Source organism: Canis lupus, chromosome 7, assembly GCF_003254725.2.
Source record: "Canis lupus dingo isolate Sandy chromosome 7, ASM325472v2, whole genome shotgun sequence".
Taxonomy (NCBI): Eukaryota; Metazoa; Chordata; class Mammalia; order Carnivora; family Canidae; genus Canis; species Canis lupus.
In genome coordinates, this window is record NC_064249.1 from 37,517,926 (window position 1) to 37,534,201 (window position 16,276).

The following is a 16,276-nucleotide window of genomic DNA, read 5'->3' on the forward strand; positions in this document are numbered from 1 at the left end:
CTGATTCATATATTCCCTACCTACCCATCTTAAGCAGGTATTCTGAAATGCTGGTATAGAAGCTCTGAAGGAAGGGAGAGATGGTAGTGTCAGATTACTGCTAGATAGATAGTGGCACTCCTACTGCTACATAGATTATTACTCCTCCTTGCAGTTCCTTTATATCCCTTCTGCACCTTAGCAAATAGCCTATTTGTCAATAAACTTTCCTCCAATTATGATAATGGGGACCTGACTGGTATACAGTAACCATAGTCTCAACAATTTGTCCAGTCCGGTTTGTTCAACACCAAGGTGTCTTAGTCATTTTATCAGTGTTCACCTCATTTGGCACCATTGAAAAGTATTTTCTTTTTCTCCTTGGGTGAGATCCTCCATCTCTTTATTCAGATTTGATATTCTTTTGATCACCTTCTCTATTGTGAATTGCAAACAGAGAGCCAATCTCAATTTTCTTTCCTTATTACATAAAACACCAACACAGATCTCTATTAGACTGAGTGCAATGTGGACTACCCTTCTTTTCTAAATTACTTAATCGAGCTAAATACCTTCAGAACAAATCAAGTTATAAAAGCTGGCTTGCCTATTTTACTCTCCTAATGCTCAAATAAATCATACTCTCTCCCCATGGAAGGAAGGGAAGAGAGCTGTACCTCCATATAATGACCCTTTAATCATATTGCTCCTTTTTGTGTGAAAATTAAGAAGGACATGAGGGGAGGAAAGGAGACAGGTATACATTTCTCTTAGAGGCAGCCAAATGTATATTGATTTTAGGATTTTTTAAAAAGTCGATTTATTCCCTATTATTAATAGGATATCTAAATCCCTTATATGGTATTCAAGGCCATTTACACTTTGCACTTTCCAGCTCCAATTGCTTTGCATTTCTTCTCAAAATTCTGTAACAACACTGGGATATTTACAGTTACTACCTCGAGGTCCTTTTCTTGCCTCTCTTCATTTGCTTATATTGCTCCCTGTGCCAGTGTCTACACTGCAAACCCAGGCAGAGTAGCAAAATTTTACTTGGTCCTTAGGGTCCACTTCCTGTGTTACTCCATCTGTGAAGTATTAGTGTTCCATTCTTACCTATCCTGAAGTGCTTTATATTTACCTCTATTTGAAGTTTCATCACATTGTTACATTTTGTATGTGTGTCTACTGTCTATCTGCTCTGAAGACTGAGAACTTTTTGAAGGAAGGTACCATGTTCTCATAATTGTTAGACTCCAGTGATTGCCACCATGCTTTATGTAGCATAGACTCTTGTTAAAGGAGTGTTAAAAGGATAAATAAATGAATGAGTATGAAAGAAATCTGAATTTACTTAGTGGGAATTGCTGAAACTCCCACTTCCATGAGAATTTGCTTTTACTTCTCAGACATTTGTGTTAAAATATTGTCTAGTGTTTTTGTTAGAATATACAGTGTCAACATGAAAATGAACTGGTCTCATTTGTACATCCCTGTTACTTTGCATTATTTCATGTTAGTAGGTGTTTAAAAATATGTTTCTTACAAAAATATAATTCACATGTAAGAAAGGGAATTGTCTTATGGAATGTATTTCTTAATATATTTTGAAGGGATTATGAGATAGTTTGACTTCATTCTTAATCATAATCTGAATTTTTATTGTTTAACAAATGCCATTATGTACATATCTAATTTGCATCACATTTCATTAAGAAAATAATTGGTGGTGTTCTTTTGTTTCAGCCAAACCATTTACTTCTAAAGTGAAACAGATGCGCCTACATAGAGAAGACTTTGAGATATTGAAGGTGATAGGTCGAGGAGCTTTTGGAGAGGTAAGAGAGAAGGTTTTTAGAGAAGTTCTGCTGATTGTCTTGGAAGCAATTTTATACAGTTTGTGAGAGAATTTAACTGAAATATGATTTCCTTGCTATCAGAATTAATATGAATAGTCAGAAAATATATTAATGTTTTAAATGAAATATTTCTTCCTGGATTTTTTTTTCCAAGATGTTTTTCTTCTTCAGATGTTAGTGTAAGTTTGAGCATGGTTCTGAACTCTTCTGTTCCATTGGTTTATTTGTCTCTCCTGATGCCATATCACCCTGTCTTACATTACTCTAAATTAGGGAATCTCAATATTTGATGGTATATGTACTCAAGCTTTCTCCTTCTCTGTTCTTGGCCCTTCATATTTTCATGTAATTTTACAACGAGTATTTCAGTTTCAGAGTTACTCTTAAAAAGCCATACTCATCCATCTGCTTCAGTTTTGATTAGGATTGCACACTGAAGCTGGAGATCAATTATGTAGATAATTGACATCTTCATAATACTGAGTCATCTGGCCGATGAAGGAATGTGATATTCTTTGTTATTTTAATTAGAATTGTTAGTTAAATTCCATTTTCTAGTTGTCTTTTGCTAGTAATTAGAAATATAATGTAATTTTGACTTCATACCTAGGAATGCAGCTGATTTTACTTTTTCAATTATGAATTATGTTGGATTTTTTAAAATTATGTTGGATTTTAAGAAAATGTTTTATCAGTACTTTTGAGACACTTTAGGCTTTTCTCCTTTATTCTGTGAATGTGTTGAATTACAACGATTTGTTTTCAAGTGTTAAACTAACCTTGCATTTCTAAGATAAACCCTAACTGTATATTATCCTTTTTATATCTCATTGCTCTTGGCTTGCTCTGTGTGTGTGTGTGTGTGTGTGTGTGTGTCTGTTTGTTTAGATTATTTGAGAGAAACTGGCCTGTAATTTTTCCTACTTCGAATCCTGATTAGATTTTGGTACTTTGGTTATACTGGCCTCTTTAACCGTTCTCTGGAAGAGTTTGGGAAGATTGTTTTTATTTCTTCTTCATATGCTTAGAAGATTTAACTTGTGAAACCATTGGGCCTGGAGGTTGCCAGTGAGAAAATTTTAAATTATATATTTAATTTCTTTAGTGAAAATCAGCTTAAATTTTTGATGTGTTGGTTTTGCTGAGTTCACCCATGTCATCTAATTTTTCAGTTATTACTGTATTTATTATTTTTACCTCTCATTTTTTCATTTGTTATACTAGAGCTGTATCAGTTTTTAAATTTTTTCAATGAACTAACTTTTGCCTTTTGAATTTTTCATATTTTCATTGCTGTTTTACTTAAAATGTAGTGTCATTTCCAATGTGATTTTGAATTTCTATTTGTTTTCTTTCTTTCCCCTTTTCTTTCTTGCTTTCTTTCTCTATTACTTTAGAATTTCATTGTTCTAGGTATATTTCTGTTCCTGAGTTGCAGTGGAATTCCATAACAGTCACTGCATAATTTCAGTCCTTTGAAATTTGCTGTGCATTTTTGTATAAATAACAGGTTAAAAATCATTAACCTTGTTTAAATCTTACACATCTTTACTTTGTTATTTTCTCAGCTTGATCTGTCATTTCTGAGAGAGGATTTGTTTGTTTCTTTTAGTTTTCACGGATGACAAATAAGGAGTTATTCTATCTTCCTGGTGATTAACTCTTTTTTCATAATTGAATGATCCATGTTGTCACTAAGTAATGTTTTTTGAGTTAAATTTTACTTAATTTGATATTAGAATGATTCCAGCTCTTTATCAGTATTTGCATTAAATATCTTATTCTATCCTTATGAGTTTTAGCTTTCTATAATCTTATGATATGTTTACTATAAAGTAAAATATAGTTTTTGTGTGTGTGTGTGTGTTTTAAGTAATCTCTACCCCAAGATCAAGAGTAACATTTTCTACTGACTGAGCCAGCTGGGCACCCTACTTTTTGTTTTTTAATCCTTTCTGATAATCTCATTTTGTCATTGGAATATATAGTCAGTGGATATGCAATGTAATTATTTATTACTATTTGTTGTCCATTTGTCTTGCCCATCCTGTATTATGTGTCTCTCATTTCCTGGTAATGGAGTACTTTAAATTATTCTCTCCCTCATTTATTAATTTCTTAGTTTTACCTCTTGTTGGTTTCCCTAGAGATTGCCACATGTATCCTTGGTAAATTTGTATTTTGCCAGTTCTGATTTACCTGACTTACACTTTTTTTGGTCATTGCTGCTATGTCTTTAGTTCTATATATATTTAAAATCTCAAAGACTACTGTCCCTATTCATTTAGATTTGCTTATATATTTACATTTTCTCTTGCTCTTCACATTCACATACTTCCTTTTGATAACATTTTCATTTTGACTTAAATATTCCTTTTACGTCAAATCTGCTGATAACTGTCTGCTTTTATTTGTCTGAAAATACATTTGTTTTGAAGTCATAAAATTAAAAAAAAATGGAGTTATATGCATGCATGACTCAATGGATTTTTACATTTGCATGTGTTTGTGTAGCCATTATGGAGACCTAGATAGGCACCCATTGCCTCCTCTATGTGAATAAGTGCTTCCATTAGAACCCTCTGTGCTGACTTTATCACTGTTGACTTATTTTGCCTGCTTTTAAATTTTATATTGATGGAATTATATAATATATACTCTTGTTTTTGGCTTATTTTGCTCAACATCATGCCTGTGTGATTCATCTTTGTTTGTATTAGTTCACAGTGTTCCTTTGTATAAATACACCACAAGTTATTTACTCATATTAATGTTGGTGGGTATTCAAGTTGTTTATAGCTTTTGGCCATGTTAATAATGTGAACATTCTTGTACATGTCTTTTGGGAGACAGAGGCATTCATTTGTGTTTGATATAAACTTAAGAGTGGAATTGCTGGGTCCTTGAGTAGGCATATTCAGCTTTGGTAGGCAGTGCCAGATGATTTCCCAAATGGCTCCCAGTGTACCAGTTTACACCATTCCATCTACCAATAATGTGTGAAGGTCCCAATTGCTTCACAACCTTGCCAATACTTGGGTTTTGCCTTTTTTTTTTTTTTAACTTTAGCTATTTTTTTTGGTAGGTGAGTAGTAATACTGAATTATGATTTCACTTCACATTTTCTGATAGCTCTATAAGTCCATTTTCATATCACTTTACATACTTAGATTTTTTTTTTTTCCATGAAGTGCACATTCTGAGGTTGGGGAATTGGGAGTGGGTTGTTTAACTTATTGGTAAATTCTGGATACAAGTCCTTTGTTGGAGATAATGTGTGTGTGTGTGTGTGTGTGTGTGTGTGTATTAAATAAAATATCTCTTCCTTTCTGTGGCTTGGCTTTTCCCTCTCCATATAGATCTTTGATTGGTGAGAAGTTCTTAGATTTAGTGAAGTCTAGTTAATTAAACTTTTCTTTATGATTAGTCCTTTTTATATTCCTTTAAAGAGGTTTTTTCCCCAACTCCAAGGTCATGAAGATATTGTGTTACCTTCTGTTGTCTTTAAAAAACATTTTATATTTTAGTCTCTCATCCATCTGGTATTGATTATTTGTTTCTTGAGGTATAGGTCAAGGTTCCTTTTATTCTTTGTAGGTTTTATACATTTATTTATGAGTGTTTGATGTTTGTGGATGAGCTTTTTATAGAATTGTTTTCTAACTTTGTTGCTAGAATAGAAATACAATAGACTTTTGTATATTAATATTGTATTTAAGAATCTTGACATATTTATTAGTTCTGGATTATATGTAAGTTTTTTCAATTTTTCATAATTTTATTTCCAAATAATGACAGCTTTTATTTTTCTGTCTGATCTTTATGCCTTTTATTTCTTGTATTATTGTGGTAGAGAGGATCTTCCATAAAATGTTGAATTCAAGTGGTGAAAATAGAGTTTTTGTCTGGTTTGTGATTTCAGGGAGAAGTGTTCAATATTTTACTATTGAGTTTGAAGTTTGCTGCAGCTTTTTTGTTTGTATTGCTCCTCTTTTAGGTTAAGGGAATTTTCCTTCTAGTCCTAGTCTTTTAAGAGTTTTTCCATGCATAGGAGTTAACTTTATCAGAAGCCTTTTTCTTTATGCGTTTTGTTGATATGATTTAACTTCTATATTTGATTACTCGGGGGATTATTTTGGTTAGTTTTTACATGTACCTAATACTACATTAATGTATAAATCCAATTATTCCCATGTATCATTTTAAAATGTATGGTTTGGTTTGATTTGCTTACATTTTGTTTTGTATGAGAAAGATTGGTCTTTACCTATCCTGTTAATTTTTTAATATTTGTGAATAATATGCTTAGCTCACAAGATAACTTGGGAGGTGTTCTTGGTTTCTCAGTTTTTTGAAAGTTTGTATAAGATTAGTATTATTTCTTTGAAAACTAGTGAAACCATAGGAGTGTAATTTCTTTTCTTTTTGATTATCTCTTTTGAGGTAAACCTTATATATGTTGAAATACACTAATTGTGTATATGTATAATGTTGTGAGCTTTGACAAATAGACTCACCTTTATTGAAGATATAGAACATTTCCATCTCCCTAGGAAGTTTCCTTCCCTGTTAGTTCCCTATAACATCCATAAAATGATAACCACTGTTCTAAATTTTAACTGTGGATTAGTTTTGGGTTTTTGAAAATTTCATGCAAATGGAACCATACCATGTGTACTTTTTGGTATACAAATTCTTTTGCTCAGAATTTGGATCTCTGCAAGATCCATCCTTGTGATTGAATGTATCAATATTCCCTTTTTGTTGCTGATTAGCATACTATCTTATTAATATACTACAATTTATCCATTCCTAGGTTGATGAGCATTTGGGCTGTGTTTAGTTTTTGACTATTGGGAATAAAGCTGATAATGAATATTATTGTACAAGTATTTATGGAAATACATTTATATTTTCCTTGGATAAATATCTACTGGAACTGCTCTGTTAATGATAGATGCATGTTTAAATTTAAAAGAAACTGGCAAATTTTTCTGTTCAGGTTGTAGGGGTTCATTATATTTTGTATTTATAAAAGTCCTTTGTCAGATACATGTTCTCACAAGCTGTGTGGCTTACCTATTAAATTTCTTAGAAATGTTTTTTTATGAGAAGTTTTAAATTTTGATGATATAATTGAAAATTTTTTCTCTTACAGTTAATTTCTGTGTTTGTTCTAAGAAATTCTTGTTCATATCCAGGTCACAAAGACATTTATGTTTTTCCCTAAAAGCTTTATAGTTTTAGCTTTTATGTTTAGACTGGTGATCCATTTTAAACTAATTTGTATATGATGTGAGATAGGGATTGAGGTTCATTTATTTCCTAATGGATTTTCAGTTGTTTCAACACCATTTGTTGAAAAGGTTGTTTCCCTTCTATTGAATCACTTTAATACCTTTGCCAAAAAAATCAGTTGACCATGTAAGTCTTGATGTTTTTCTGTTCTGTCTAGTTCTATTTCATTGGTCTCTATGTCTCTATGCTGGTCTCACACTATTTCAATTCCTATAGCCTTATACTATAAAGTTGAGAGCATATAGTGAAGTCTGAGTCTAAGTCCTACTAGGTTCTTTTTCAAAATCATTTTTGTTATTCTAGAACTGTTGCATTATCACATGAATTTTAGAATCTGGTCAGTTTCCGAAAAAGCCTACTGGTTTTGAAAATGAATTTGCATTCAATTATAGATCAGTTTTGGTAGGACTGACATTAACAATGTTGAGTCTACTAGTTAGTCTGTAAACTATGTATTTCTCTCTCTCTTTTTTTTAAAGAGAGAGCGAGGGAGAGCCTGTGTGAGTGGACAGGGAAGGACATGGAGGGGCAGAGGGAGAGGGGGAGAGAGAATCTTAAGCAGGTTTCACACTCAGCTTGCAGCCTGATGTGAGGCTTAATCTCATGACCTTTAGATCATGACATGAACCCAAATCAAGAGTCAGACGCGTAACTGCCTCAGCTACCCAGGCACCCCTCTCTCAGTTTTTTTTTTTAAGATTTTATTTATTCATGAGAGACAGAGAGACAGAGAGAGAGAGAGATGCAGGCAGAGACGCAGGCAGAGGGAGAAGCAGGCTTCATGCAGTGAGCCTGACGTGGGACTTGATCCTGGGTCTCCAGGATCACACCCTGGGCTGAAGGTGCTAAACTGCTGAGCCACGTGGGCTGCCCTTAGGTTTTTTTTTTTTTTTTAAGGTGTATTTTTTCTCAAGAATATTTTATAATTTTAGTGTATAGGTTTTTGTTCATTTTTTTATTAAATATGTTCCAAGTATATTATGCTTTCTGATATTATGATAGATGATACTAAAACTCTTTATGTTGAGATAGAATGCTGCTAATATTTGGATACACCACTGATTTTTGTATCTGACATTATTTCCTAAATTCACTTACTATTTTTTAAATAGTTTTTTTTTTGTTGTTTTAGTTGTTGCTTTCTTAGATTTTCTTTGTGAACGATCATACTGTCTGAGACTAGGGACAATTTCCTTTTTCTTTTTTTTTTTTGACAATTTCCTTTTTACTTTACAGACTTTATACATTTTATTTCTTTATCCTATTGTACTAATTTGGACCTCTAGTACAATATTGAATAGGTGTCATGAGGATAGGCATCTTTACCTTATTCCTGAGCATTGGGAGAAAGGATTCAGTGTTTCACTGTTAAACATGGTGTTAATTGTAGGTGTTTGTATAGGTGCCTTTTATCCAATTGAAGATACTGTCTTCTATTACTTGTTTGCTAAGAATTAAAAAGAATTTAATTACTAATGGGTGCTGAATTTTGTCATTTGCTTTTCAGGCATTTATTGAAATAATCATATAGATTTGTCCTTTTATTCTCTTAATACAGTGACTCACTTTGGTTGACTTTTTAAAAATAGACTTTATTTCTTAAAGCATTTTTATGTTAATAGCAAAATTGAGTAGAAAGTATAGAGAATTCCCATTTACCTTTAGCCCCGACTTGTGCATAGCCTCTTCCACGGTTGACATCCTGCACTCTAGTGATGCATTTGTTATAGTCTGTGAATCTGCATCTACCCATCATTATCACCGAAAGACTATAATTTACATCAGGATCTGCTCGTGGTGTTGCATATCGTATGGGTTTCAACAAATGTATAATGATACATATTCACCCTTATAGTGTCACACAGATAATTTCATTGCCTTTAAAATCCTCTATACTCTGTTTACCATCCTATCCTTCCTTCATCCTCTCGCTATCATTCATTTTTTTATTGTTTCTACAGTTTTGCCTTTTTCAGAATGTCCTATAGTTCGAATTCTATAGGCTGTAGCCTTTTCATATTGGCTTCTTCCATGTAGTAATGTTTATTCAAGTTTCATTTATGTCTTTTCATAGCTTTTGATAGCTCATTCCTTTTTAGTGCTGAATAATATGCCATTGTTTGAATGTGCCACTATTATTATTTATCCATTTACTTACTGAAAGTCATCTTGGTTACTTTTAACTTATGGCACTGGTGAATAAAGCTGCCATAAACATCCATGTGCAAGTTGTTGTGTGGACATAAATTTTCACTTCCTTTGGGCAAATACCAAGGAGCATAATTGCCAGATGGAATGATAAGAGTATTGTTACAGTTTTGTAAGAAACTGCCACAATGTCTTACAACATGGCTGGTACCATTTTGCATTTTTATCAGCAATGAATGAGAGTTCCCGTTACTCCACATCCTTATTAGCATTTGGGGTTTTCAGTGTTTTAAATTTTGGCCATTTTAATAGGTGTGTAGTTGTATCTCATGGGTTTTTTAACTTGTAATTTCCTAGGTTATGTTGAGCATCTTTTCATATGCCTTTTTTGCCATCTGTGAATCATCTTGGGTGAGATGTCTGGTAGGCTCTTTGGCGCATTTTTTTAATGGGGTGGTTTGTTTTCTTAATGTTGAATTTTAAGAATTCTTTGTTTATTTTGTATAACAATGCTTTATCAGATATCAGTCTTTTGCAAATTTTGCTCCCTTGTTTATCTTCTCATTCTCTTAACAGTGTCTGTCACAGAGCAGAAGCTTTTAATTTTGGTGAAGTCTAGCTTATCGATTAATTCTTTCATGGATTATGCCTTTGGTATATATGATTGATTTTCAAATGTTAGCCTAATCTCTGGGATAAATTCCAATTGGTCATGACTTACTATGCTTTGAGATTGACTTACTATCCTTTTGAGATATCTTTAGTATTTTCTTAGCTATTTTCATATCATTTATAATTAATGGAGAATTTTTTATAGAGTTGATGTCAAATTTTGATGTTAGTGTTATACCAGACTTAAAAAATGAACTGGTGGAGAGTTTGCCCTTTTTTGGGAAGTATTTTGTGTATATTTGGTATTTTTTCCCCCTAAATGTTTGATAGAATTTACCAATGAAACCATACGGACTTGGATTTTTTGGTGGGGCATGTAATCCTACTAAATTAGTTTCTTGATGGTTAAGAGCTATTCAGATTTTCTATTTTCTATTGTGTCAGCTTCAGTAAATTTTATTTTTCATGGAATTTGTTTATTTCACTTAAGTTTTTAAATACAAAGCTGTTCATAATAATCTCATTATTTTTGATGTCTATGGAATATGAGGTGATACTCTATCTTTCATTGCTCATACTTATGTTTTATTCCTCTCATTCTTTGTCAGTCATGTTGAGGTTGTTTAGTGTTATTAATCTTGAACAAAGCTACTTTAGGTTTGTGAATTATTATATTTTTGTCACTTTTTAAAAAAGACTTTAGTTATTTTAGAGAGAGAGTACACTTAAATGTGGAGGGGGACAGAGCAGGGGAGAGAGAGGGAAAAAAAGAGAATCTCAAGCAGACTCTGTGCTGAGTGCAGAGCCTGACACAAGTCTCGATCTCACAACCCTGAGATCATGACCTGAGCCAAAACCAAGAGGCAGATATTTGACTGACTGAGCCACCCAAGGACTTCTGTTTTTGTCACTTTTTAACTTAAATTTTTAAAAATCTTTGTTATTTCTTTTCTAATACTTGGTTTGGATTCAATTTGCTTATCTTTTTTTCTAGCTTCTCAAGGTAGAAACTTAAACTTAGATCTTTGTTTCTTTTCCATTCCAGTTTAAGCATTAAAACTATAAATTTCCCCCTGAGCATGATTTAGGTATATCTCACAGATTTTGATGTTATATTTTCATTATCTTTCATATCAAAATACTATTTAACTTTATCTTTGATATCTTCTTTGATGAGTTATTAAGTGGAGCATTTACTTTTAATAATTTTGGGACTATATGAGTTATTTTACTGTTATTTTTTTTTTTTTAATTTTTATTTATTTATGATAGTCACAGAGAGAGAGAGAGGCGCAGAGACATAGGCAGAGGGAGAAGCAGGCTCCATGCACCGGGAGCCCGATATGGGATTCAATCCCGGGTCTCCAGGATCGCGCCCTGGGCCAAAGGCAGGCGCCAAACCGCTGCGCCACCCAGGGATCCCTATTTTACTGTTATTGATGTCTAAGTTATGTTTGTTATGGTCAGACATCATACTCTAAGTTTTCAGTACTTTTCAGTTTTTTTGAAATTTATTTTATGGTCAAAATATGGCTTATCAATATGTGTACTTGAAAATAATTATAATTTTACATTTGTTGCTTATATTCTTTTATAAATGTCAGGTCAAGATGGTTGACACTGTCAATAAAATCTTCCATACTTTGGTGAGTTTTATTTGGTTCTTTTGAGAGAGGAGTATTAGAATCTTCAAATACAATTGTGATTATAGAATATAGAATATAATATAGAATCTTCAAATATAATTATGATTCCACCTCATACATTTTGAAACTCAAAAAACAGGCGTACGATTTCTCAATTTTTATGTATTTCTGATACATCAACTTTTTTTTTATCATTATGGAATGTGTCTTTTTTTTTTTTAAGATTTTATTTATTTATTTATAGAGACACAGAGAGAGAATGAGAGGCAGAGACACAGGCAGAGGGATAAGCAGGCTCCATGCAGAGAGCCTGACTTTTTTTGTAAGATAATATGTCTGTCAGGTCGTCTAATTTCTCTTATATTAATATAGTCAGCTTTCTTAAGGGTTGAACTTTTTCTTTTTTGCATTTGTGTATAAAGTGAATCTCTTGGGGCACCTGGGTGGTTCAGTCAGTTGAGTATATGACTCTTGATTTTGGCTCAGGTCGTGATCTCAGAGTCCTGGGATTGACTGCATTGGGCTCCCCACTCAGCAGAGAGTTTGCTTGTTTGCTCCTCCCCCTGCTCGCTCTCTCTCTCTCTCTCAGTAAATAAATCTTAAAAAAAAAAAGTGAATCTCTTATGGATGGCATATAGCTAGGTTTTGCATTTTTTTTCAATACATTCTGGTCTTCTCTGCACTTTAATTGGACTGTTTAGACCATGGGTCAACAAATTTTTTTCTGTGATCTGCCAGACAGTAAATATTTTGGATTTCATAGTCCATATGGTTTGTGTGGCAAGTACACTACTCTGTCATTGGAATGTGAACATAGCTGTAGACAATTTATAAATGAAGGAATTTGGCTGTATTCAAATAAAACTTTATTTATAAAACAGATATTGGGCTATATGTGACTTCTGGGCCATGGTTTGCTGAGGCCTGGTTTAGGCCATTTTAATGACAATTTATAGATATATTTATAAGTATATATAGATATGTCATTTTTTTGATTTCTGTTTGCTCCCTCCTTGTTCTTCTCTTGTTCTCTTCCTGTCTTTTTTGGAGTTATTTGAATAATTTTTAATGTTCTCTTTTGATGTCTTTTTTTTTTTTAAGATTTTATTTATTTATTCATGAGAGACACAAAGAGAGAGGCATAGACATAGGCAGAGGGAGAAGCAGGCTCCCTGCGGAGAGCCTGATATGTGACTTGTTCCCAGGACCCTGGGATCATGACCTTAGCCGAAGGCAGAGGCTCAACTACTGAGCCACCCAGGTGCCTCCTCTTTTGATTTCTGTATTGACTTCTTTGCTAGACATCCTTGCATTATTTTCATAATAGTTTTTCTTTAATATGGATCTTTTTTCCACACTCCAGGAGTTCAGCATCTTTTCAGTATCACGACATTCTTATTCATTACAGAAACATCAGTGTCAGTTTTCTTCTTGTTGATAATTTTGCTCTCTTTCTTCTACTTTTCTGCTACTGCATAAATTAGAGGATGGAGTCACATAAATTGCCCAGAATTAGGGTCAAACAAAAATGAATTGGAATGACCCAAACACAGGCACATAATTTTTGCCAGAAACCCTGTATCAATTGGGTATAAGAATTAAAAAGGAAGAGCTAGAGCCTCAGTTTGCAAATATATTATTAATATATATAAAAGTCCCAAGATAATGCTGAAAGCTAGTATAAATTAGATAATTTCATAGTAATCATATGTACACACAAGTCATGAACTTTTATACGTATAAACAACCATAGTTGGAAGATAATGGAAGAGGAAAATATATTTAAAATTGCCACATCATAAAAGTGTTAATTATTTCTAAATTAGTTAACATTAAATAATTCCAATACATATGGTAGTTACTAGGCTGATTCTTAATAGGAAAATAATTAAGAATCAACAGAAAAACACTTGAAAAATGGAGCAGCAGCAGACCTGCTGTATATTAAAACATGTTGTAAAACCTCGCAAAATAGCACATGAATAAAAAAATCCAGAAGTGGGCTCACATACACGTAGTAATTTAATGTTTGGTAAAGACAGCATCTCCAATTGGTGCAGTTTTAATACATGGTTTTGAGAAAATGGATAGCCAGTTGGAAGGGTCCATTTGTGGATCTCATTAAAATTCATATTATATATCAGGACAAACTACAAATGGGCCACATGTCCAAGTATAAAAAATAAGACAAATACAACAGAAATATCCAAAATAGATTGACCAAACTATGGCATATCCACATAATGGGACACCGTACAACTGTAAAAAAGAAGGAGTTCACTCTATTTCTGTGGAGAGATCACCAGGATATATTGCAAAGTGAATAAAATAGGCTATAGGGTAGTGTATATGTAGTATGCTATCTTTTGTTAAGAAGAGGTAGATATTTTACAATTCATACTTATGTTTTCATAAAGTAACATTGTACAAGGGCAAGAGGAATGGGGTACAGGTAGACACTGACAGGAGTAGAAGTCACCATTCTAAGTAGAAACATTTTTGTTTTGATTTTTTAAGCATTTGCTATTTATTGACTAATAAATTCTTTTTGAACTTATTATCTATCTAAGAAATCACTAGAAATTCTTCCAAGTTGAGATGAATTAATCTGCAAGTTCTGCGAGTAATTTAAGGAAGAAGTACTTCTAAATGTAAACCTCCCCAGATAATAGAAAAAGAGGGACCACTGCCCAGCCCATTTGATGAGGCTAGAATAACCTAGTTTCTAAAACCTGACAGTGTGTTGAGTCGAAGAAGGGCATCCTAGGAAAGAACACATACACATATGATTTGATTTTATGACAAAAGTCAGGATCATGGTTGTCTATGGTAAGAGGGTGGAGGGGCATGGGCAGTTTCTGGGTTACTGCAATGTTCTGTTTCTTGATCTCCATTTTAGTTATATGTTGTTCACTTTATAAATGTGTTTAACTCTACTTTTGTTTTGTCTTCTGTATAGTATCACAAATACTATAATTTATAAAAAGCCATAATAATTATGGAATATATGTTCATCTAACAGATGAACTTTAAAATATACACAGTAACAAATGATAAAATTTCCGTAGGGGTATACAAAAACTCAGAACAGTTTTTTTTTTTTTTTAATTTATTTATTTTTTCAGAACAGTTTAAAATGGAACTTTTGACTCTCCTTTCTCAGAAATTGGCAAGTCAAGCAGATAAATTAAGACTTAGATTTTTTCGCCTTTTGTAGGTGGAATTTTTTAATGGCATATTTATTCTGTTCTGTGTTAAAACAATTGCAGTGATTTTTAAAAATGGTAACATTTGGTTTCTCCTAAACTAATTTCACTAAGGGATTAGAGGCAGTCAAATTGGTATCTAGTAGGGACCCGCTTTTGTTTTGTTTAAGCTATTCTGTTGGGATTTTTGTTCTGCAACCAGCACAGCAATTCTAGCCAACGTTGAAATTGTTCATTCACATGATCAGATTCACTGCAGATAAAACTTGTTTATATAAGAACAGAGAGGGTGTGCCGCAGTGGAAGGTTCAACAGATTGGGGGACCCCTGGACAGAGTGGCTTTCTTCATTGAAAGGGCTGTCTGTCATCTGTCTTCTTATTCCAAATCTAGAAAATAACTACAGGGTAAGAGGTACTGAATATATGTAGGAATTTAAATCATTGTTAGGAATTTCATTTACCTTCCCTTTGGAAAACCTGAAATGAGACCCTGTAGGTTCTCACTCAGTGCTGCTCAGGGGAGATGTTGGGGTGGAGGGAAGAGTCTGGAGGTTCATCAGAGCAGGATTTGGAGCAGGAGGCACATCTATGCCAAAGTCCTTATTAGGAAATTGAAAGGGCTCAGTGTGCTGTCAGCCATGAGGATCAGTTCATTGAAAAGACTGCATGCAGCCAGGGTGGGGAGTTGTCATGTGTAGGAGAGCTCTGTTTAACCCAGAGAAGGCCACCTTACCATACACATGAGGTGGGGCCTGGTCTCGTCTTTCAGGCCCCACAGTACACTAGCCACTTAGCTCTCCATCCCTCTCTCAACTGAAAGAATGAAAGGAGTTCCCACTGCCATCCCTACCTTAACCCTACCAGCCTTATAAAAAAACGAAAAACAACAAGCAGGCTGCAGTAGGCCGCAACAGTTTTGTGGTGCTGATCAGTACTGGAGATTCTACCACAGTTTCTGATTGGTTCCACAGTAGCCTTTCCTCAGAGAATTTGAAGAAGTGGTTGTCACCATAGTCAGTGTTTTAGGAGTGACAACTGGCCAGTAGGGGATGGCATTCTGCACTGTCCATCCCAGAGGCCTGTGCTATGGCCTCCCTTTACTCTGTTGGTGACATGTTGAACTTCAGGATGCCAGGAGTGGGCAGGCACAGGGAAGGCTCCCTCTGCTGGGCCCTGCTTGTAAACACCAGCTGTGATACTTGGGCAGGAAGGGACGGCCAGAAACTAGAGTGGTAGCTCCTTGTTATCTCTGTAGGAGGGAGGATAGCCAGCTCACAGACCTTTCTGCACTTGGGAGTGTCTCTCCACTTCCATCTCCTGGTGGCTGAGAGCCATTGAAATAGCTCTCACATGGGGATAGAGTGGATTCTGCAGCCTATGTGGGGATCATAATGAGGCCATCAGAGACCAGGCCTGGCTTGGTCCAGAAATTCCAGCCTCCGGAGGAAAGCCCCCCGCCCCCCCAATACAGTCATACCCCCACCAGCCAAACAGAGGAGTACTTTTCAGCAGGCCCCAGTCTCCACA

The 16,276-nt window shown here is 34.2% G+C and overlaps 1 protein-coding gene across 23 annotated transcripts in view; it reads left to right on the forward strand.

The window, feature by feature from the left end:
• CDC42BPA (CDC42 binding protein kinase alpha) overlaps positions 1 to 16,276 on the forward strand; it is a 309,118-nt gene that overhangs the window by 63,461 nt on the left and 229,381 nt on the right. For 22 of the 23 annotated variants that reach the window (XR_007411991.1, XM_025430631.3, XM_025430636.3 and 19 more), the window contains one exon: positions 1,726 to 1,817. The exons of the other annotated variant lie outside the window; for it this stretch is intronic. Coding sequence is in view for 20 of the 22 variants with exons in the window: in XM_025430631.3 (XP_025286416.1) it covers positions 1,726 to 1,817 (92 nt within the window). In the remaining 2 variants the exon portion in view is untranslated. Of the gene's footprint in view, positions 1 to 1,725; positions 1,818 to 16,276 lie in introns of those variants that run through there. 23 annotated transcript variants of the gene reach the window in all.